The 23,041-nt window shown below is 48.3% G+C and overlaps 1 protein-coding gene across 5 annotated transcripts in view; it reads left to right on the top strand.

Moving 5' to 3' along the window:
* Positions 1–23,041, top strand: part of LOC143770025 (uncharacterized) — a 75,290-nt gene that overhangs the window by 41,822 nt on the left and 10,427 nt on the right. For all 5 annotated transcript variants that reach the window (XM_077259222.1, XM_077259233.1, XM_077259203.1 and 2 more), the window contains 9 exons: positions 2,742–2,843; positions 2,962–3,009; positions 3,632–3,727; positions 3,813–3,902; positions 3,991–4,089; positions 4,749–4,835; positions 4,925–5,035; positions 5,171–5,266; positions 22,898–23,023. In XM_077259222.1, coding sequence (XP_077115337.1) covers positions 2,742–2,843; positions 2,962–3,009; positions 3,632–3,727; positions 3,813–3,902; positions 3,991–4,089; positions 4,749–4,835; positions 4,925–5,035; positions 5,171–5,266; positions 22,898–23,023 — 855 coding nt within the window. The remainder of the gene's footprint in view (positions 1–2,741; positions 2,844–2,961; positions 3,010–3,631; positions 3,728–3,812; positions 3,903–3,990; positions 4,090–4,748; positions 4,836–4,924; positions 5,036–5,170; positions 5,267–22,897; positions 23,024–23,041) is intronic.

The following is a 23,041-nucleotide window of genomic DNA, read 5'->3' as shown; positions in this document are numbered from 1 at the left end:
GTAGGAAGAGTGTGTGGGCGAAGAATATGTGCGTGTTGTGTGTGTGTGTGTGTGTGTGTGTGTGTGTGTGTGTGTACCCAGGCGTCGTCTGATGGGACTACTACTCCCGTCCTGCTACATCTTTTGTCTCATAGAACAGAGACAGCATGAGCCAATGATGGGAGAGACGAATAGTCTCATCAGCCTGTGTTCAATAATTGTAAATCAAAACATTTACATATTCACATACACAATACATACTCAACGAACACCTAATCCCCGACGCCCGCGTCTCCTGCAAACAATCAAAAATAATAAACTAACATATACTCCCTGTCCACTGTGACTCATTTAATACCGTGTGTCCCACGTCGATCTCACCCAGCCGCCTTCGATACACTGTGGGAGCGATCAACTCCTGTCAGTGTATCACTGAGCCGCTGTGAGAGTTCACCGGAGTTCATCAGCTGATCAACTCCGGTGCTCTCACAGCGCCTCAGTGATACACTGCGGGAGCAATTATATCCTGGCAGTGTGTCGCCGTAGGCCGGGTAGAGCTTTCACATCTCCCGATGTGACTGTTTTACACATGAGATCGCCATAAGACACTTGGTATTAAATGGACTACGTCGGACAGGATAGTATATTGTATGTTGGTTTATTATTTTTTTGATTGTTTGCAGGAGACAAGGGCGTCGGGGAGTAGGCGTTCAGTAAGTAAAGTAAATTTAGATTTAATAAAGGAGTCAGTGTGATTATTTCAAGTAAAGGACTTAATTCGGCCCGTGTCCTTATTTACCGTGTAACTATAGGATTAGTAATGGATAGGTGTCTTATAGACGCCTCTCCATTACTAAGCCGTGGACTTGATGTTACCTGACAATACAAAGGTGACATCAACCCCACAAATATGAACTCCAGTTAACACTGCTACAGGGCAAGTGGGAAGAGCGAGGCTAAGTGCCAGAATTGGCTCATCTATAAGATGCGCCATTTCTAGGGCAGCTGAGAGCTGATCTTTTTGCCAATATCCATGGCCCCTTCCTAAGCTGTTAATATCAGCCCGTGGCCGTCTGCCTAACCTTTGCTGGTTTGATTTTATAGGGAGACCCCATGTCAATTTTTTTCTGGGGTTTCCCTGTAAACTAGCCAGTAAAGGCTAAGCAAACAGCTGTGAGCTGATATTAATAGCTTGGGAACTTTTATGGCTATTGGCTCATTCCCAGAATATTAATATCATCCGTCGGCTTTCCCTCTGCTGGTTATTAAAATAACGCTGGAGCCCACACAATTTTTTTTTTAAAGTAAACATTGTATTTCACGCAGATGTCTGACAGTTGCTTTTTTGTTACAGCATATTTAGGTTAGTTATGTTAATGCTCCTACATATGCTGGTGTGTGTGTGTCTTTATTTAATATTAATGAGGGTATCTGGCTGGAGAGGTTGAGCAAGGAAACTACATCACAATTCTTTATTTTTTTTCTTCTCATAATATATCTTTATTTAGCTCTATGGATTTACAAAAACGCATGAAAAACTGCATAAAAAATGCAACAAAAACACATGAAAACCATGTGGAATTTCCACTGCGTTTTCTGCCAAGAGATGCAGAAACCGCACAGAAATTTCCACAAGCAAATCTGCAACATGCGCTCATAGCCTTACACAGTGATAAATATTTTATAGAAAAAAATAATTATTTTTGCATCTCTTTATTCTGAGAGCTATAACTTTTATTTTTCAGCTGATGGAGCTGTATATCAGCTAGTTTTTTGCGGGACAAGATGACATTTTCAGCGGTATCATGTGCATTTATATCTGTCTTTTTTATCACGTTTTATTACACTTTTTGTTCGGCGGTATGATAAAGCATTGAGGTTTTTTATTTTTTTATTTTTTATGGTCTTCACTAAAGGGGTTAACTAGTGGGTCAGTTTTATAGGTCAGGTCATTGCAGAAGCAGCTATACCAAATGTGCACTTTTATTGTTTGTTTTTTTCATACAAATATTTATGGATACAATCTTTTTATTTTAAAATTGTTTTAAATATTTTAAGAATTTTTTTTATACTTTTTTACTTTGTCCCACTATGGGACTAGCATTTTTTGGAGGCTGATCGCGTCTACAGCATGGGGATGCAGCAGCATCCCCATGCTGTAGAAACTCAGCTCTGGACTGACAGAGAAAGTTGCTGATCATGCACTACGCATGATCAAGCAACTTTCCCAGCTCTGGTGACCCAGAAGTTGTCATGATGACATCGGGACATCATAGCAACGATCGGGACCCCGCGTCAAGCTGCAGGGTCTGCGATCCAAGGGCAGAGGGGCTGTCATCCCTCTGCCGGCTCCCGGATTGCTGCATTTAGCGGGTTAAAGTGCCATGAGCGGTGCGGGACCGCTCCTGGCACTTAGTGTCGGGTGACAGCTGTCAGAATCAGCTGACAACCGGCTGCGATCGCCCGTGCACCATCTGTGTGCACGGGCGATCGGGATAACGTAATAATAATCCATCTCTGGTCAATAAGGCCCAGGGCACAGGGACGTATTACAACAAATGTCAGAAAGGAGTTAACAAAATTGAAACGCTTATTTTTAAAAATATTCTTACTTGGCAGTAATTTTTCCACATCTGCCTAAAACATTTCCACTGTGCGGTGTATATCACAATACCATCGGGGAGACGTCTGAATCCAAATACATAATCTTTTTTCTATCCATCAGCTTTCTGATTTTTTTTATTTTTTTTTCATTTTTGCAGAACCCGAGATGTTGAAGCTGTTTAATGAAGTGACGGGGTCCCATAAGAAGAACAGCTCCGATACTGGAAAAGACGCTCAAGCGGCTGCTCAGAATACTTCTGGTGAGTGTGTAGTATTACGCTGTACATATACCAGGCAATCTCATGACCTGCTCGGATCCCATTCCATGTTCTCCCAAGAAAAATCTCCAGTAACTGACATTTTATATCATTTCTACAGCGGAGAAGGTCACCCAGCAGCTGCCTGTGCCCGCTCAGAGACCTCCAGGTAACAATGTAGTACAGGGGCGCGCCACTCTATAGGGTGTCGGGAGTTGATGCGGTAACATACAGTATATCGCACCTCTCTATGCAGTGGGGGTCTTTATTAGTGCAGTAGGGGGTGCAGGTAGGTTTAAGGTCCCACTGAAATGCAATTGCCTTTTTTTTTTATCCCTTTAAAGGAGTTTTCTTGTCCAGGCGTATACAAATAAGCAACAGAATCCTATTAATTCATGAAATAACCTGTAAATGGCTCACATAACAAGACTGTCACAAGGCTCCCACCTGCCTGCAGTGGTCACAAGGCTACCAACAAAGATGGTTAGCAGTGGTCTTTGTTGTGACTGTGGGGATGTGATATGTAGGTAGAGAAGATGCTGACGATTAGGAGACCACAGGTCCTGAAGCTTCTCTCATCATTCCCATGACCGCAGCAGCCAATTTCTATCCTCGGCTGTAATGTTGGCACACACGGCACGTGATCGCTGAGGTCACTGATTTGCTGCAGTGGTCACATGAATGATGGGCAGCATATTACAGGCAGCAGGGAATTTTTTGTATATTATCATGTTTCCTGTTATGATGAACATAATGTGAAATCACTGATATAATTTATACCCTTGCTGCAGACAAAGTTAACCAGCCCCTGCTGCTGACCAACTTCCTGAAGACTGTGGTGGCTGGCATACCACCAATGATGCTACCAGCCACTCAGAGATTTCCAGGTAACAAAAGGGATTCCTCTGGGGGATACACAGATGCTGTACAGATCTGACTGTAATGCTGAGATTTTTTTTATCCTGTCTGCAGCAGTCGCTGCTCCACAGCTCGTGCCCGGCTCCCAGAATCCGTTGGTAGCCGGTACAGCACCAGTACAACAAGCCGCCCAGAAACCTCCAGGTAACAATATAGTAATGAATGCATTTCTGTCCTCATTCTGGGCACATACAGATCTCCAGATAACACTGAGATTTTATACTGTGTGCAGCACTGAACCTCACCCTGGCCCAGCAAGCTCTCATCTCTCAGAAGGCATTAATGGCCGGCATGGGGCAAATACTTCAACAGCTTTTCCTCAGACCTCAGGGTAACTATATGATCATTTCTCATGCACATCATTCAAGGGGCAGTTGAGAATGGGGGGAATGGCTGCTGCACATATAAAAGTGTTAACTCCCACCAGCATACTGGGTGCTGAGCAGAGTGATGAATTTCAGCATGTCTGATCCTTCTCTTCCCCAACATCATCTCTCAGAAGGCAGGGCCCTTGTATGTGACAGTTAGGAGGGAGGGTCCTTGTAAGCAAGAGTCAGGAGGGCTTTTGTGCGTGACAGTCTGTTCCAGAGGGCCCTTTACAGGCAACAGTTGGTTTGGGAGGGCCCCTTACATGCAACAGTCATGAGTGAGGGCTCCTTACACGTGACTAGTCAGTAGGGAGGGCTCCTTACACGCCACAGTCAGGAGGGAGGGCTCCTTACACGTGACTAGTCAGTGGGGAGGGCTCTTTACACGTGACTAGTTAATAGGGAGGGCTCCTTACACGCGACAGTCAGGAGGGAGGGCTCCTTACACGTGACAGGAGCGAGGGTCCTTGATGCGCAATAGTTGGGAGGGAGGGCCCTTGTACTTGACAGTCGGGCGTGAAGAGCCCATGTATTCGACAGGCCCCAGTGGGCCAGATTAGGCCGACATTGCCCTCTTGTGTAAAGGGCCTTTAGTCCTATGTTTGTCTCTTTTCATCCGTAGCCGCTGCTAATCCTCTTCTGCCAACACCCAGTCCTCAATTTAACATCAGGGGTCCTTTGGGTGGAACTAGACCGGCCCTAGGAGCAGGTAATTGTATACTTAGCCACAGATCATAGAGTGTACATGCCAGTGTTGGATCTATATACCGCTTTTTTTTTTTTTATCTGCAATCACAGCATCTACTACCCCAAGTCAGAATCTGCAGATCCCCGGCCCCAAACTTGATAATCCAAATACCTCTAAGGAACAATGGCCTTTCCAAGGACAAGGAGCCGGCAGATATCCAGGTATCTTGTGTTGAAGCTATTCTTAGGCCCTCGGTAGGAAGTGTTCCCTACTTCAGCGCCCCCTTGTGTGCGTCAGCAGTTCTACACTGCAGCTGACAAGGATCTTCCAGTAATATGTGGATTATGTGTTGGCAGCAGGGAACGTCGTCCCTTCCAATCCTGTGACCGGTTACCAGCAGTTACCTGGGTCCAGTACTGCACCAGTCCAACAAGCCGGTCCGAGAGCTCCAGGTAATTATCATAGTAATGGTCTCAGGTAGTTGCAGTTGTAAGATCCAGTTTTGTAAATTGAAGTCCATCCTCATTACGATGCACAGCTGATGGCGCAGAGGAGACCCTCTAACCCATGTATATTGGTGAGGATTCATCTGCTTTCATTTTTTCAGGACCTGAAACGCGTTATGCTCAGAATCCTGAGATTCTCAGGTCCATAATTAACCCCTTTCTGCCATTAGACGTACTATTCCGTCCATGTGACCCGGGCCGTACTTTACATGGACGGAACAGTACGTCATAGGCGATTTGCCGCGCTCATGGGGGAACGCGGCCCCTCGCCGCCGGGTGTCAGCTGATTATTACAGCTGACATCCGGCACTGTGCCAGGAGCGGTCACGGGACCGCTCACGGCACATTAACCCCCGGAACACTGCGATCAAACATGATTGCAGTGTTCCGACGGCATAGGGAAGCATTGTGCAGGGAGGGTGCTTCCCTGAGACTCTCGGTACAACGCGATGTGATCGCGTTGTACATAAAAAAATAAAAACAATAAAAGTACACATTTAGTATCGCCACGTCCGTAACGACCTGACCTATAAAACTGTCTCACTAGTTAACCCCTTCAGTGAACACCGTAAAAAAAAAGAAACGATGCAAAAAACGCTTTATCATATCGCCGAACAAAAGGTGGAATAACACGCGATCAAAAAGACGGATATAAATAACCATTGTACCGCTGAAAACGTCATCTTGTCCCGCAAAAAACAAGCCGCCATACAGCATCATCAGCGAAAAATGAAAAAGTTATAGTCCTCAGAATAAAGCGATGCAAAATAATTTTTTATATAAAATAGTTTTTATCGTATAAAAGCGCCAAGACATAAAAAAATGATATAAATGAGGTATCGCTGTAATCGTACTGACCCGAAGAATAAAACTGCTTTATCCATTTTACCAAACGCGGAACGGTATAAACGCCCCCCCAAAAGAAATTCATGAATAGCTGTTTTTTGGTCATTCTGCCTCACAAAAATGGGAATAAAAAGCGATCAAAAAATGTCACGTGCCCGAAAATGGTACCAATAAACACGTCAACTCGTCCTGCAAAAAACAAGACTTCACATTACTCTGTGGACCAAAATATCGAAAAATTATAGCTCTCAAAATGTGGAGACGCAAAAACTATTTTTTGCAATAAAAAAGCGTCTTTTAGGGTGACAGCTGCCAATCATAAAAATCCGCTAAAAAACCCGCTATATAAGTAAATCAAACCCCCCTTCATCACCCCCTTAGGGAAAAATAATAAAATTTTAAAAATTGTATTTATTTCCATTTTCTCGTTAGGGTTAGGGCTACAGTTAGGGTTGGGGCCAAAGTTAGTGTTAGGGTTGGGGCTACAGTTGGGGTTAGGGCTACAGTTGGGGTTGGGGCTAAAGTTAGGGTTACAGTTGGGACTAAAGTTAGGGTTTGGATTACATTAATGGTTGGGATTAGGGTTAGGGGTGTTAGGGTTATGGTTGGGATTAGGGTTAGGGTTATGGTTGGGATTAGGGTTAGGGGTGTGGTTGGGATTAGGGTTAGGGGTGTGGTTGGGATTAAAGTTAGGGACATGTTTGGGTTAGGGGTGTGGTTAGGGCTATGGTTGGCATTAGAGTTAGGGGTGTGTTTGGGTTAGGGGTGTGGTTATGGTTAGGGGTGTGGTTATGGTTAGGGTTGGGATTAGGGTTAGGGGTGTGTTTGGGTTAGGGTTTCAGTTAGAATTGGGGGGTTGCCACTGTTTAGGCACATCAGGGGCTCTCCAAACGCGACATTTTGTCCGATCTCAATTCCAGCCAATTCTGCGTTGAAAAAGTAAAACAGTGCTACTTCCATTCCGAGGTCTCGCGTGTGCCCAAACAGGGGTTTACCCCAACATATGGGGTATCAGCATACTCATTTTTTATTTTCACGGCTCTGCGTTATAAACTGTAGTGTAACACATGGGGGGTTCAAAGTTCTCACAACACATCTAGATAAGTTCCTTGGGGTGTCTAGTTTCCAATATGGGGTCACTTGTGGGGGGTTTCTACTGTTTAGGTACATCAGGTGCTCTGCAAATGCAACGTGACGCCTGCAGACCAATCCATCTAAGTCTGCGTTCCAAATGGCGCTCCTTCCCTTCCAAGCTCTGCCATGCGCCCAAACGGTGGTTTCCCCCCACATATGGGGTATGAGCGTACTCAGGACAAATTGGACAACAACTTTTGGGGTCCAACTTCTCCTGTTACCCTTGGGAAAATGCAAAACTGGGGACTACAAAATAATTTCTGTGGGGAAAAAAAAGATTTTTTATTTTCACTGCTCTACATTATAAACTTCTGTGAAGCACTTGGTAGGTCAAAGTGCTCACCGCACATCTAGATAAGTTCCTTAGGGGGTCTACTTTCCAAAATGGTGTCACTTGTGGGAGGTTTCAATGTTTAGGCACATCAGGGGATCTCCAAACGCAACATGGCGTCCCATCTCAATTCCAGTCAATTTTGCATTGAAAAGTCAAATGGCGCTCCTTCCCTTCCGAGCTCTGCCATGCGCCCAAACAGTGGTTTACTCCCACATATGGGGTATCAGCGTACTCAGGACAAATTGCACAACAACTTTTGGGGTGGTCCAATTTCTTCTGTTACCCTTGGGAAAATAAAAAATTGGGGGCGAAATATCATTTTTGTGAAAAAATGATTTCTCCTTCGCCTCATTGGGGGACACAGACCGTGGGTGTATGCTGCTGCCACTAGGAGGCTGACACTAAGTGATACAAAGAAAGTGATCTCCTCCCCTGCAGTATACACCCTCCTGCTGGCTCTTAGCTAACCAGTTCTTGCTTAGTGTCTGTAGGAGGCACACGGACGGGTCTGCTATTCAGACCCAAAACTCTTTTATTTTATTTTTACATTTTTTATTTTACTTTCTACATTGAAGGGGCGACAGATCCTTTCACGGTTCCGATCTCCCCAAACCATCAACAGGCGAGCACGGAGAGTGTCGCTTCTCCGTATCCTCTCCTGCGACGTGCCAGGCCTGGGCTAATTCTTAGGGGCGACGGGCCCCTTCAAGGGCACCGATCTCCCTGCACCATCAACAGACGAGCACATGGAGTGTCGCCTCCACGTACCCTCTTCTGCAGCCAGGCCTAATGCCGGACAACTGGCCCTGTCCACCAGGGAACTGGAACTCTGTGGATGTACAGAGGCACCCTAAAGCGGATGGCACAAGGAGGCGGACGGTTCCTCTCCACCTCCCTAACAAAGGGATGGTGGATTGAAGTGTATCCCTCTATCCCTGCACCGTCCACTTTGCAATACCTGACCTGCAGCAGAACAGTAGACTGCGTGCGCCTTCCTCGGCGCTGAAACCCAGTCATCACTGCGGCTCCATGCCGGGACGCGCACCGATGGTGAGTGGATCCAGTCAGCGATGGGTCTCTGCAGTGGGATATTCACATGCTGACAGGCAGCCTCAGCTTCCCTTGGTCCACCTCCCTGAGGTAACACTCCGGCTGGCTGCAAAAATTTAGCCCCCGGCTTTGGCCGATGTGTAGGCCGTATCCCGGAAGCCGCCACCGCACTATGGCGCACTAAAGCGGCTCCGCCCACCTTTTCTGGCGCTTCTCACCTAGCACGGGAGCGATCGCTTCTCCCGGCCACCACCTACGTCCCTCTATTCTACCCCTGGTATTTGCATTGAAGGGGCACCTGCAACCGGGTAAGAAAGTACTGCTCTACCCTCCGCATCTTCCCCTTGTGCTTAAAGGCACATGACCAGTATTTCCTGGTCTTAAATGCACGTGACCAGTATTCCCTGGTCTTAAAGGGGCATGACTAGTATTCCCTGCTCTTAAAGGCACATGTCCAGTATTTCCTGATCGTAAAGGCACATGAACAGTTTTCCCTGGTCTTAAAGGCTCATGACCAATATTCCCTGTCTTAAAGGCACATGACCAGTCCGAAACCGGTCACCTTAAATGAGCTCAGGAGCCCTCCGCCGCCGACCCCAGCTTATCCCAGAGTACCTAGTTCCTTGAGTGGGCTTCGTCACTGCCGCAACCCATGGCTTCTCTGACCAAGAGATTGAATCCCTCCGTGAACCCTCTGTGGCTCGCAGGACCAATATAGATGGTCCCTCTCCTTCATGCGAGCCGTCAGCTAGCAGGGGCCGCAAGTATTCTAGATGCATACAGGCGTCTAGAAAATGGAAGTTTCGTTTCCTGATCCCTCACCAATGATTTGCTGAGAACAAGACTCTGAATATGGATCGGATATTGACTTGGTTCTGGACTCGCCAGAACTTCAGAAAAGGATGGATTTGCTTATTTATATCATCTACCAATCCCCGTAGTTTGGCCAGGACTTTGGTTCTACTCTAGATCACGCAGTGTCCCTCATAAGGAGACTAAACTCCCAGCAGAGCATTTGCCACTCACCCGGACAGGGAGCGTCCGGATAAGCGATTCATTGGACAGAAGCCTCTGCATGCGCGGTATCCTTTTCTTTATCGCTTCATTGGGGGACACAGGACAACCATGGGTGTATGCTGCTGCTGCTGCTAGGAGGCTGACACTATGCAAAAAAGGAAAAAGGCGTAGCTCCTCCCCGGCAGTATACACCCACCGACAGGCACCCAGCACCTCAGTTTGTGCTTAGTGTCTATAGGAGGCGGACCTGGATCTTCAGATCCGCTGCTAATCTTGATTCCTTTACAGGTTTTGTTGTTTTTATTAACATTTTGGCTTTTCTTTTTCAGATACAGCATTCAGGGATTCAGTGTGCAATCTCCCACCCTGCCTCCCCAGGAGGGCGGCTGAGCGAGCAGTGTGGTGTCGTCCGCATCGCAGCTCTCAGACCGCCGGCAGGACATTATCTCCTGACACCCTCCCAGGTGCTCCAGGGTCTTTATGGTGGCGGTCCTTGCCAAACAGTCCCCCTCACCCCTCTCCTCGGAGAGGGCTGAGAGGAAGACGGTGGTCACCAGCGGTGATCCTCCCCCTTGTTTTGGGGGGTCAAGGCCGTCTTCTGGACGAAGGATTCTGTTCCAGCGACCCGTCTCATCGGGCCCCTGGTCGATCCTCTCTCCCTCTACCTGTGGAACCGGAACATGCAGGTACCAGCGCTTCAGCAGCCTCTCCCCCGCAGCAGTATTTCCCTGTCTAAATGTACAGTGCTTTCACACAGACCGTTTTTACTTACACTTTCACTGCTGCGGCCGGCCACGCCCCCTCCTTTTTCGGCGCTCTTTTCCTCCTCCACTCAAAGGGGTTTCTACATCCCGGGCACACCCTTCCCTTTCAGTGCGGCCCTATCAGGAGCCTTGGCTTATTCAGCCAAGATGGATTATTCAGATGGAGACATCGTGTGTTGGGGGACATGGACTACTCTGCTCTGCGGTGTGGTAGGATTGCGATGCTATATTGGCCCCTCCCTGGTATTATCCATACCACTGTAGGCCCCTTAGCCTTTTCTGTAGTATAGTGCTGCAGAATATCCTTATGTCCAACTCTTCTGGAGCCTTCTTTACCAAACCTACCATAACTCACTACGCCTGTGCTCATTGTAAGATAAAGTGGTCAGTAGGCCAATCGTCGCCTCTCTGCCAGTCCTGCAGTCCTCCTGCCATGTCTGCCCCGCAGGAAGCTTCCGACTCTCGGGATGGGGGCGCTCTCCCTCCCCCTGAGTGGGCCGTTGCTATCTTGCAGTCGGTCTCTGATTTGACTAAGGTATCTCAGTCCCTGGTCCAGGCGCTTGAACGTCTTCCACAGCCTCCTTCAGCCACCAGCGCTCCGACCGTCTTCCATGGCGAGTCGGCCGCACCTGACCCTGAACCACAGGGAGACAAATCAGCCAGCCGCTCTAGAAAGAGGACTCTGTCTGGCTCTTCGTCTGGTTCTCCAGGTCCCTCCGCAGCGCCCAAGCGGCTCTCCTCCTCCCAATTCCCCTCTTCGGAGGAGGACATTGGGTCTGATGTGGATTCCCAGTCCGGTTCTGACTCTGATTCAGACCAGAATTCTAGCATGCAGGCTGTCGTAGATAGTCTTATTTCGGCTATATCACTAACCCTCAAACTAAAGCAAAACGAGGTTTCCCCCCAGGATTCCTCTGTCTCCTTTAAGCGGGTGAAGCGTCCCTCTCGCTCCTTTCCTACCCATGAGGAGTTTGAGTCTACCCTGTCTAAACACTGAGAACATCCTGAAAAACGTTTTTCGGGTAGAAAACATCTGGACGTGCTCTCTCTTTTTAGCGCCGATCTTCTCTCCAAGTGGGCTGAATCTCCCAAGGTCGATCCACCGATCTCCCGTCTTTCCTCCAAGACTGTTCTCTCCTTACCGGACGGCGCTTCGCTTAACCCCTTCCCGACCTTTGACGCCACGTAGGCGTCATGAAAACCCGTGCCAATCCGACCCATGACGCCTATGTGGCGTCATGGAATGATCGCGTCCCTGCAGATCGGGTGAAAGGGTTAACTCCAATTTCACCCGATCTGCAGGGACAGGGGGAGTGGTACTTCAGCCCGGGGGGTGGCTTCACCCCCCCGTGGCTACGATCGCTCTGATTGGCTGTTGAAAGTGAAACTGCCAATCAGAGCGATTTGTAATATTTCACCTAAAAAACTGGTGAAATATTACAATCCAGCCATGACCGATGCTGCAATATCATCGGCCATGGCTGGAAACACTGATGTGAACCCCACCCCCCACCCCACCCCACCGATGGCCCCCCCAAGCCACCGATCTGTGGTCCGCTCCCCTCCGTCTTGTGCTCCGCTCCCCCGTCCTCCTGTCCGCTCCCCCCGTGCTCCTATGCCACCCCCCCGTGCCCCGATCTCCACCCCCTTATACTTACCGAGGCTCCCGGTGTCCATCCGTCTTCTCCATGGGCGCCGCCATCTTCCAAAATGGGCGCATGCGCAGTGCGCCCGCCGAATCTGCCGGCCGGCAGATTCGTTCCAGATAGGTTTTATCACAGTGATCAAATTATATCACAGTGATCAAAATAAAAAAAAATAGTAAATGACCCCCCCCCTTATCACCCCCATAGGTAGGGACAATAATAAAAAAAAAATATATATTTTTTTTCTTTTTCCACTAGGGTTAGGGTTAGAACTAGGGTTAGGGCATGTGCACACAGTGCGGATTTAGCTGCGGATCCGCAGCGGATTGGCCGCGGATCCGCAGCGGATTGGCCGCTGCGAATTCGTAGCAGTTTTCCATCAGGTTTACAGTACCATGTACACCTATGGAAAACCAAATCCGCTGTGCCCATGGTGCGGAAAATTCCGTGCGGAAATGCTGCGTTGTATTTTCCGCAGCATGTCAATTCTTTGTGCGGATTCCGCAGCGTTTTACACCTGTTCCTCAATAGGAATCCGCAGGTGAAATCCGCACAAAAAAAACACTGGAAATCCGCTGTAAATCTGCAGGTAAAACGCAGTGCCTTTTACCTGCAGATTTTTCAAAAATCGTGCGGAAAAATCTCACACGAATCCGCAACGTGAGCACATAGCCTTAGGGTTAGGGTTGGAATTAGAGTTGGAATTAGGGCTAGGGTTGGAAATAGGGTTAAGATTAGGCTTGTGGTTAGGGTTACGGATAGGGTTAGGAGTGTGTTGGGGTTACAGTTGTGGTTAGGGTTGGGATTAGGGTTAGGGTTGGGATTAGGGTTAGGATTAGGGTTAGGGTTGGGATTAGGGTTACGGGTGTGTTGGGGTTAGGGTTGTGGTTAGGGGTGTGTTGGGGTTAGGGTTGTGATTAGGGTTAGGGCTACAGTTGGGATTAGGGTTAGGGGTGTGTTGGGGTTAGTGTTGAAGTTAGAATTGAGGGGTTTCCACTGTTTGGGCACATCAGGGGTCTCCAAACTCAACATGGCACCACCATTGATTCCAGCCAATCTTGCTTTCAAAAAGTCAAATGGCGCTCCCTCCCTTCCAAGCCCCGACGTGCACCCAAACAGTGGTTTACCCCCACATATGGGGTACCAGCGTACTCAGGACAAACTGGGCAACAACTGTTGGGGTCCAATTTCCCCTGTTACCCTTGCAAAAATAAAAAATTACTTGCTAAAACATAATTTTTGAGGAAAGAACAATTATTTTTTATTTTCACGGCTCTGCGTTATAAACTTCTGTGAAGCACTTGGGGGTTCAAAGTGCTCACCACACATCTAGATAAGTTCCTTGGGGGGTTTAGTTTCCAAAATGGGGTCACTTGTGGGGGGTTTCTACTGTTTAGGCACATCAGGGGCTCTGCAAATGCAACGTGATGCCCGCAGACCATTCCATCAAAGTCTGCATTTCAAATGTCACTACTTCCCTTCTGAGCCCTGACGTGCGCCCAAACAGTGGTTTACCCCCACATATGGGGTACCAGCATACTCACAACAAACTGGGCAACAAATATTGGGGTCCAATTTCTCCTGTTACCCTTGTGAAAATAAAAAATTGCTTGCTAAAACATCTTTTTTGAGGAAAGAAAAATTATTTTTTATTTTCACGGCTCTGCGTTGTAAACTTCTGTGAAGCACTTGGGGGTTGAACGTGCTCACCACACATCTAGATAAGTTCCTTGGGGGGTCTAGTTTCCAAAATGGGGTCACGTGTGGGGGGTTTCTACTGTTTAGGCACATCAGGGGCTCTGCAAACGTAACATGATGCCTGCAGACCAATCCATCAAAGTCTGCATTCCAAAACGTCACTACTTCCCTTCCGAGCCCCGGCATCTGCCCAAACAGTGGTTTACCCCCACAAATGGGGTATCAGCATACTCAGGAGAAACTGGACAACAACTTTTGGGGTCCAATTTCTCCTGTTACCCTTGGGAAAATAAAAAATTGTGGGCTAAAAAATCATTTTTGAGAAAAGAAAATTATTTTTTATTTTCATGGCTCTGCGTTATAAACTTCTGTGAAGCACTTGGGGGTTCAAAGTGCTCACCACACATCTAGATTAGTTCCTTGGGAGGTCTAGTTTCCAAAATGGGGTCACTTGTGGGGGAGCTCCAATGTTTAGGCACACAGGGGCTCTCCAAACGCGACATGGTGTCTGCTAACGATTGGAGCTAATTTTCCATTCAAAAAGTCAAATGGCGCGCCTCCCCTTCCGAGCCTTGCCGTGCACCCAAACAGTGGTTTACCCCCACATATGAGGTATCGGCGTACTCAGGAGAAATTGCCCAACAAATTTTAGGATCCATTTTATCCTGTTGCCCATGTGAAAATGAAAAAATTGAGGCTAAAGGAAATTTTGTGTGAAAAATTAAGTACTTTTTCATTTTTACGGATCAATTTGTGAAGCACCTGAGGGTTTAAAGTGCTCACTATGCTGCTAGATAAGTTCCTTGGGGGGTCTAGTTTCCAAAATGGGGTCACTTGTGGGGGAGCTCCAATGTTTAGGCACACAGGGGCTCTCCAAACGTGACATGGTGTCCGCTAGCGATGGAGATAATTTTTCATTCAAAAAGTCAAATGGCGATCCTTCCCTTCCGAGCCTTACCATGTGCACAAACAGTGGTTTACCCCCTCATGTGAGGTATCGGTATACTCAGGAGAAATTGTCCAAGAAATTTTAGGATCCATTTTATCCTGTTGTCCATGTGAAAATGAAAAAATTGAGGCTAAAATAATTTTTTGGGGAAAAAAAAGGTACTTTTTCATTTTTACGGATCAATTTGTGAAGCACCTGGGGGTTTAAAGTGCTCACTATGCATCTAGATAAGTTCCTTGGGGGGTCTAGTTTCCAAAATGGGGTCACTTGTGGGGGAGCTCCAATGTTTAGGCACACGGGGGCTCTCCAAACGCGACATGGTGTCCGCTAAAGATTAGAGCCAATTTTTCATTCAAAAAGTCAAATGGCGCTCCTTCCCTTCCGAGCCCTGCCGTGCGCCCAAACAGTGGTTTACCTCCACATATGAGGTATCAGCGTACTCAGGACAAATTGGACAACAACGTTCGTGGTCCAGTTTCCCAAGTTTCTTCCCTTGGGAAAATAAAAAAATTGTTGCTAAAAGATCATTTTTGTGACTAAAAAGTTAAATGTTCATTTTTTACTTCCATGTTGCTTCTGCTGCTGTGAAACACCTGAAGGGTTAATAAACTTCTTGAATGTGATTTTGAGCACCTTGAGGGGTGCAGTTTTTAGAATGGTGTCACTTTTGGGTATTTTCAGCCATATAGAACCCTCAAAATGACTTCAAATGTGAGGTGGTCCCTAAAAAAAATGGTTTTGTAAATTTTGTTGTAAAAATGAGAAATCACTGGTCAAATTTTAACCCTTATAACTTCCTAGCAAAAAAAAAAATGTGTTTCCAAAATTGTGCTGATGTAAAGTAGACATGTGGGAAATGTTATTTATTAACTATTTTGTGCACATAACTCTCTGGTTTAACAGAATAAAAATTTAAAATGTGAAAATTGCGAAATTTTCAAAATTTTCGCCAAATTTCCGTTTTTTTCACAAATAAACTTAGAAATTATCGACCTAAATTTACCACTAACATGAAGCCCAATATGTCACGGAAAAACAGTCTCAGAATCGCTAGGATCCGTTGAAGCGTTCCTGAGTTATTACCTCATAAAGGGACACTGGTCAGAATTGCAAAAAACGGCAAGGTCATTAAGGCCAAAATAGGCTGGGTCATGAAGGGGTTAAGGACGCATCGGACAGACAAATTGAGGCGCTGGCCAAATCGGCTTTTGAGGCAACGGGTGCTTCCCTCTGCCCCAGCTTTGCTTCCACATGGGTGGCTAAGGCCATATCTGCCTGGGCCAAGATTCTCCGTCAGGGCATTTTGGATTCGGCCTCCCCTACAGAGCTGGCTGACCTCGCCGACCAGATTAACCACGCAGGGAAATACCTTCTCACTGCTTCCTTAGATGCAGCAGCCTGTAGAGCCAGGGCAAGCAGCAACATTGTCGCTATGCGCCGCATTCTTTGGCTCAAAGCATGGAATCCAGATGCTACTTCCAAAAAGTCTCTCACCAACTTGGCGTTTCAAGGTTCCAGGCTTTTTGGCGCTCTTCTGGATCAAATTATCTCAGACGCGACTGGGGGCAAGAGTACCTCTCTCCCCCAGTCCAAGCCAAAACGCTTCTTTAACCCAAAGGCTCCTCGAACATTTCGCCCCTTTCGTCCGTTTGCAGCCTCAGATTCCTCTTCGCAACAAGAGTGACTCGCTACCACGGGTGAACGTAGAAAACACTCTTACAAGCCAGCTCCCATGTGGAGATCCAGGGCTCCACCTCCCAGGTCTTCCAGACCTCGTTCCAACAGATACCGTTCCAAGTGACGGGTCGCCCCTACCTGGGAGTCTTTCCAGGGTGGGAGGCAGGCTTCTTCTCTTCAAAGACACCTGGCTGTCAGTGATCAGCGATGCCTGGGTCAGAGAGATTATCACCTCCGGGTACAAGATCGAATTTTCTACCCTCCCGGAAAATCGCTTCTTTCTCTCTTGCCCCCCAAAGCAACCGTCCCATTTACCCGGCTTGCTTCAAGCCGCAACGTCTCTGGTCGCCGCCGGAGTCTTAATTCCCGTTCCTTCCGAAGACCGTTTTCTACTCGAACCTTTTTGTAGTCCCAAAGAAGGACGGGTCTCTTCGCCCTATCCTGGATTTGAAGCTTCTGAACCGCCACGTCCGACCTCGCCACTTCAGAATGGAATCCCTGCGGTCAGTGATCGCCGCCATGGAACCTGGGGAGTTCCTCTGCTCGGTCGACATCCAAGATGCGTACCTTCATGTCCCCATCTGCGTACGGCATCAGAGATTCCTTCGGTTTGCTGTCGGGGACAATCACTACCAGTTCACGGCTCTCCCCTTCGGTTTAGCGTCTGCCCCCAGGGTCTTCACCAAAATCATGGCGGCGGTCATGGCCCTCCTTCGTTCCAGGGGGATCCTCGTTATCCCCTACCTGGACGATCTGTTGATCAAGGGGTCCTCTCGTCTAGACAGTGCCCACAGTCTCCAGGTCTCCCTGGATACCCTGACCCGTCTCGGTTGGATTATCAACCGGACCAAATCCTCTCCGATTCCATCCCAACGACTGTCCTTCCTGGGCATGGTGTTCGACACGAACTTAGCTCGGGTCTTTCTCCCAGAGGACAAGTTCTCAGTACTCCTCAAGGCGGTCCGCCTTCTCAAACGCCCAGCCCCTCAGTCACTTCGTTTCTGCATGGGAGTCCTGGGAAAGATGGTGGCCTCCATGGAGGCTGTTCCTTTCGCCCAGTTCCACACCTGCCCCCTCCAACTATTCCTCCTATCCACCTGGAACAGGTCCTTGGACTCCCTGGACCGTCCCGTCCACCTTCCTCTCCAGGTCCGTCAGTCCCTAACCTGGTGGACGTTGTCCTCCTCTCTCCTGAGAGGAAGATCATTTCTTCCCCTTCAGTGGCAGGTCATCACCACCGATGCCAGCTTTCTCGGGTGGGGAGCAGTCTTCCGACAACACACGGCTCAGGGCCATTGGACCACCCAGGAAGCTCTCCTTCCCATCAACCTTCTGGAGATCAGGGCAATCTTCCTTGCGTTAATCCGCTGGCAGTCTCTTCTGTCGAATCTTCCCGCCGCATCCAGTCGGACAACGCCACGGCCGTGGCGTACTTAAACCACCAGGGCGGGACTCGCAGCGGCCAAGTAATGGCAGAAGTGGCAAAGATTCTTCGGTGGGCGGAACGCCACGTTCCGGCCATATCAGCCGTTCATATCCCCGGGGTCGAAAACTGGGCAGCCGACTTTCTCAGTCGCCAGGGCCTAGCAGCGGGCGAGTGGTCTCTCCATCCCGCAGTCTTCAATCAAATTTGCCTCCGCTGGGGTACGCCAGACGTCGATCTTATGGCATCCCGGATGAACCACAAGGTCCCTCAGTTTGTCGCCAGGTCCCGGGATCCTCTTGCCGTCGGCCACGACGCCCTGGTAATTCCATGGTCCCAGTTTCAGTTTCCCTACCTGTTCCCACCCCTCCCCTTGATTCCAAGGGTGGTAAAGAAGATCAAGTTGGAAGGGATTCCAGTCATACTGATAGCGCCGGACTGGCCAAGGCGGCCGTGGTACGCCGAGCTCGTAAACATGCTCGCGGACACTCCTTGGAGACTCCCGGATCGGCCAGATCTCCTCTCGCAGGGACCTCTCTACCACCAGAGTTCTCAGTCGCTGAGTTTTATGGCATGGCCGTTGAGGCCGCAGTCTTAAAAAACTCTGGTCTCTCTTCCCAGGTCATACAGACCATGATCAGAGCCAGAAAACCGGCTTTTTCCCGTATCTACCATAGGTACTGGAAAGCGTTCTTTCGCTGGTGCGAAACCAATGAAGTTTTTCCAATGTCCTTTTCTCTTCAGGCTGCTCCCTTTGAGCCTCTTCATGACGTCCCCTTGTCTCTTGGAAGGTCGCCTTCCTCATTGCCATTACATCCATCAGGAGGGTCTCTGAGTTGGCAGCCCTGTCATGTCGTTCCCCTTTCCTGATTCTTCATCAGGATAAGGTCGTTCTTCGACCGGTTCCTGAATTCCTTCCCAAGGTGGTCTCGGCTTTCCACATCAACGAAGACATTGTCCTTCCATCATTTTGCCCTTCTCCGGCTCATCCTTTGGAGAAGTCTCTTCACAAGCTTGACGTGGTCAGGGCCATTCGGGTCTATCTTTCTAGAACCGCTCCCTTCCGTCAATCTGATTCTCTCCTTGTCGTTTCTGAAGGTCGTCGGAAGGGCTTTCAAGCGGCTAAATCCACCATTTCGCGCTGGATTCGCTCGGCAATTTCAGAATCGTACCATGTTCATGAGACACGTCCTCTCCCGGGGGTGCGAGCTCACTCCACCAGAGCTGTCGGAGCTTCTTGGGCTGTTCGCCACCAGGCCTCCGCCTTACAAGTTTGCAAGGCCGCAACCTGGTCGTCTTTGCACACGTTTACGAGGTTCTGTCGGGTTCATACCCAAGCCTCGTCCGATGCAGGTCTTGGTAGGAAGGTACTGCAGGCGGCGGTCGCACACCGGCCGACCTGAGACCTTTTCTCTTTTCCTTTCTACCCACCCTTTTCCGGGACTGCTTTTGGACGTCCCATGGTTGTCCTGTGTCCCCCAATGAAGCGATAAAGAAAGAGGGATTTTTGGTACTTACCGTAAAATCTCTTTCTTGGAGCCTTCATTGGGGGACACAGCACCCTCCCTACTGGTTTGTTCTGGTACCGTGTTTGGGGCCTGGAGACCCTAGTTGAGTTGGTACTTTTACTGTTATGAGTTCTGTCGCTTCTCCTACTGCTTTTGCACTAACTGAGGTGCTTGGTGCCTGTCGGTGGGTGTATACTGCCGGGGAGGAGCTACGCCTTTTTCCTTTTTTGCATAGTGTCAGCCTCCTAGCAGCAGCAGCATACACCCATGGTTGTCCTGTGTCCCCCAATGAAGGCTCCAAGAAAGAGATTTTACGGTAAGTACCAAAAAATCCCTCTTTTCAGCCAATATAAGAACACGTGGGGTGTCCCCTCCACGTATACCCCCCCTAGGACGTGGGATGCCATGCCTGGTCTGATTCTTAGGGGCGACGGGTCCTTTTAAAGGGCACCGATCTCCCCACACCATCAATAGACGAGCACACGGAGTATCGCCTCTATGTATCCTCTTCAGCCAGGCCTAACGCCGGACAACCAGCCCTGTCCACCCGGTGACCTGAACTCTGTGGATGTACGGAGGCACCCTTTTCGGCGTCCTAATGTCCCCCTCTGCATCACCGCTATTTAGCAGGTGATGCTAGAAGGCGGACGATCTGTCTCCACTTCCCTGTTAAGAGGATGGTGGATCGAGGGTTCCTAATTTTTAACTCCGCACCGTCAAAAGAGAGTGGCGATTGCAAGAGACGGCTATTCCTGACCTTCCGGATGCAGCCGCGCATTCTGCCACTTGGCAGATTAACCGGGTAGAATCTCCTGTTGTATACCTTCCAGTATCCCTGCCCGATGGGACATCAATTAAAAATACAACGGACTGTCAGATAGCAAATCTGGTTAGTCCCGTCTTGCGGCCTCGGGTTCAGCGCTCTACCCTTCCTTAGCCGCTGCATGGGTTGCTGCAGCAATGGTCTCCTGGTCGGAGACCTTAACTTCCTTGATTCACAACAGTAACCTTCTCCCGAAGACAGTACAGCTGGTCAATCAAATTTCTTGAGTGGGAGACTAGCTGCTTCACGCCTCTCGGATGCGGCTATTCGTGCGGCGCTGTCAGCAGCAAATGCCATTACACTCAGAAGGACGTTATAGCTCAGAGAATGGAAGCGTACTCTGCGTTCAAAAAGCCTCTGACATCACTACCTTACCAGGGTGATCGGTTATTCGGTGAGAAGTTGGGAGCGTTCTCCACGCAGGAACAAAGGATCGTATGTTTCCTATAGACCCAACCAGCAGTGGATGAGTTGACCAAGACGGTTTAGATCTAAGGCATCTTAGTTCCAAAAAGGGGACCGAAAACTAAGACCGATCCTGGACCTCAAAATTCTACCATGCTTCACAAGGTCCCCCTTCTTCGGATGGAGTTCATCCGCTTAGCCACTACTTCAACGGAAAAAGGTAGAGTTTCTGGCATCCTCCGACATTCAGGACTCTTACTTCACATTCCTAATTTTTCCCCTCTTCAAAAATTCCTTCGCTTTTCCATTCGCGAACAGCATTTTCAAATCACGACCTTGTCCTTCAGCCGTGCTACCACACCCATAGTGTTCGCAGGGGTTATGGCGGCTGTCATGTTCCTCTTGCACCCTAGAGGCATGGTCATCCTGCCCTATCTGGTCGACTTTTTAGCCACTCTTCCAGGACAGCGCTGAGTCGTCTATATCTCTTGCGATACCCTTTCTCACCTGGGCTGGCAGCTAATCTTAGAAAAGTTTTTCCTCATTTCCAGCCCAGCAGATATCCTTTTTGAGGATGATCCTGGACACTTCCAGAAGGTTGGTAATTCTCCCTTGAGACAAGGCCGTGGCCCTGCAACAGGGAGCTTGCGCACTTGTTCACACGTCCCTTCATTCCATTCGATTTGCTAGGAGGGTTCAGAGGGGAAAATGGTGACGACAATGGAAGCGGTTTCCTTCGCTCCTCTCGTTTTCTGCAGGTCAAACAGGCTTTCAGAGGGTAGTCTCTGAGCTCCTTCCTCATCCAGGGGAGATCCTTTCTCCCGGTTCAATGGTTATTAGTGACTACTGATGCCAGTCCTCTTCTCCTGATCATTGTTCTGGGGATCCGAACTGTATGGCTAATTCTACAGCAGGTCCACTGCCTTCTGATGGGTCACCCCTTCCGAATTCAGTCGGACACTGCCACGGCTGTGCCATACGTCAATCATCTAGCACGTACCCACGGTCAGGCGTCAGGGTCGAGGTACCTCACATTCTCTGATGGGCCGAGATCTAGCATTCAGATCTATCACGCCGTCAGGGTCCCGCCACAAGTGAGTGGGAACTTCACCCGGAAGTCTTCCATCAGATCTGCCTTCTCTGGAGCGCTCCAGATGAAGGTCGGATGGCATCCAGACTGAACGCCAATGTACTCTAGTTCATGGTTCGGCCTCGAGATCCAAAAGCCATCGCAGTGCATGCTCTGGTTCTTCCATGGTGCCTGTCACAGATCCCTACTCCATGGTGTAATTAATTCGTCACGTGCCCGCTCTCAGCGTGTGACTTGGGTTGTGCCTGCAAGGGTTAATCTCCCCACTCTCAGTCCAGTATCCAACCTCTGTCCTATGCTGTAATGGGAGCATAAATCGCACACCGACCCAGGCCACACACATGCTCATACACGCTGCCACCACTGACCGAATACACGACATGAGTCACGGAAATTTTAATACTAATACTGTCTACCACTCATAAGGCTCACACACCTTAGGCTATGGATTCTTTTAGAACATTCAAGGTTTAACTTGTTAAAGTTTTATTCTTTAATTCATAAAGGTTCAGTGCTTACAGTAAGAAAAACTTATAAAAATATGATAAAAAGAAATACAACTTATGCAAAACAGTATAAAAAAACAGGAGAAAACTTACAGAAATCATCTAACTGGTAGTTTGCTTTCTGCTACCTGAAGGGGGGGTGAATGGAGTTGGTGGAACACATCAGCGTTGGCTGCCCTCACATGTGAACTTGACTCTCTGTATATAGGTCTAATTTATAGCGTTGGTCTGGAGGTCAGGTTTCTAGACCAGCCCCTCAGGTTAATATAATTGCTTGGTTTTTGATTGGACTACGGCCGCGCCCCCAATGAATATATTATTTTCTCTTGAGTTCCTTAGTGTAACAGCTGTCACAGAGATACTATCAGGTCGTAATTAACATCTCTCTTCCAAGAGCTAGGAGGTGTCAAATGTTACCTTTCTTCTTGGCTTCCAGCAGGACCCCTTGGTGAGATTGGAGACAGAATTCTACTTGTCCCAGGAAAATGCATATTAACACCGGGGTGCGAACCTGCAGCCTTAAGGACAGATGTTACATTATTGCCAGTGACACAATAAATCTGTACAGTTATATATATATATATATATATATATATATATATATATATATATATATATATATATATATATATATATATATATATATATATATTTATATATTTTTTTTTTCCCAATATTTCACCACACCGCTTTTTTTTTTTTTTTAGTATCTACAATCACAGCATCTACTACCCCAAGTCAGAATTTGCAGATCCCTGGCCCCAAACTTGATAATCCAAATCCCTCTAAGGAACAGTGGCCTTTCCCAGGACAAGGAGCCGGCAGATATCCAGGTATCTTGTGTTAATGCT

Source organism: Ranitomeya variabilis, chromosome 1, assembly GCF_051348905.1.
Source record: "Ranitomeya variabilis isolate aRanVar5 chromosome 1, aRanVar5.hap1, whole genome shotgun sequence".
Classification (NCBI taxonomy): Eukaryota; Metazoa; Chordata; class Amphibia; order Anura; family Dendrobatidae; genus Ranitomeya; species Ranitomeya variabilis.
This window is presented reverse-complemented; position numbering and strand designations above follow the sequence as displayed.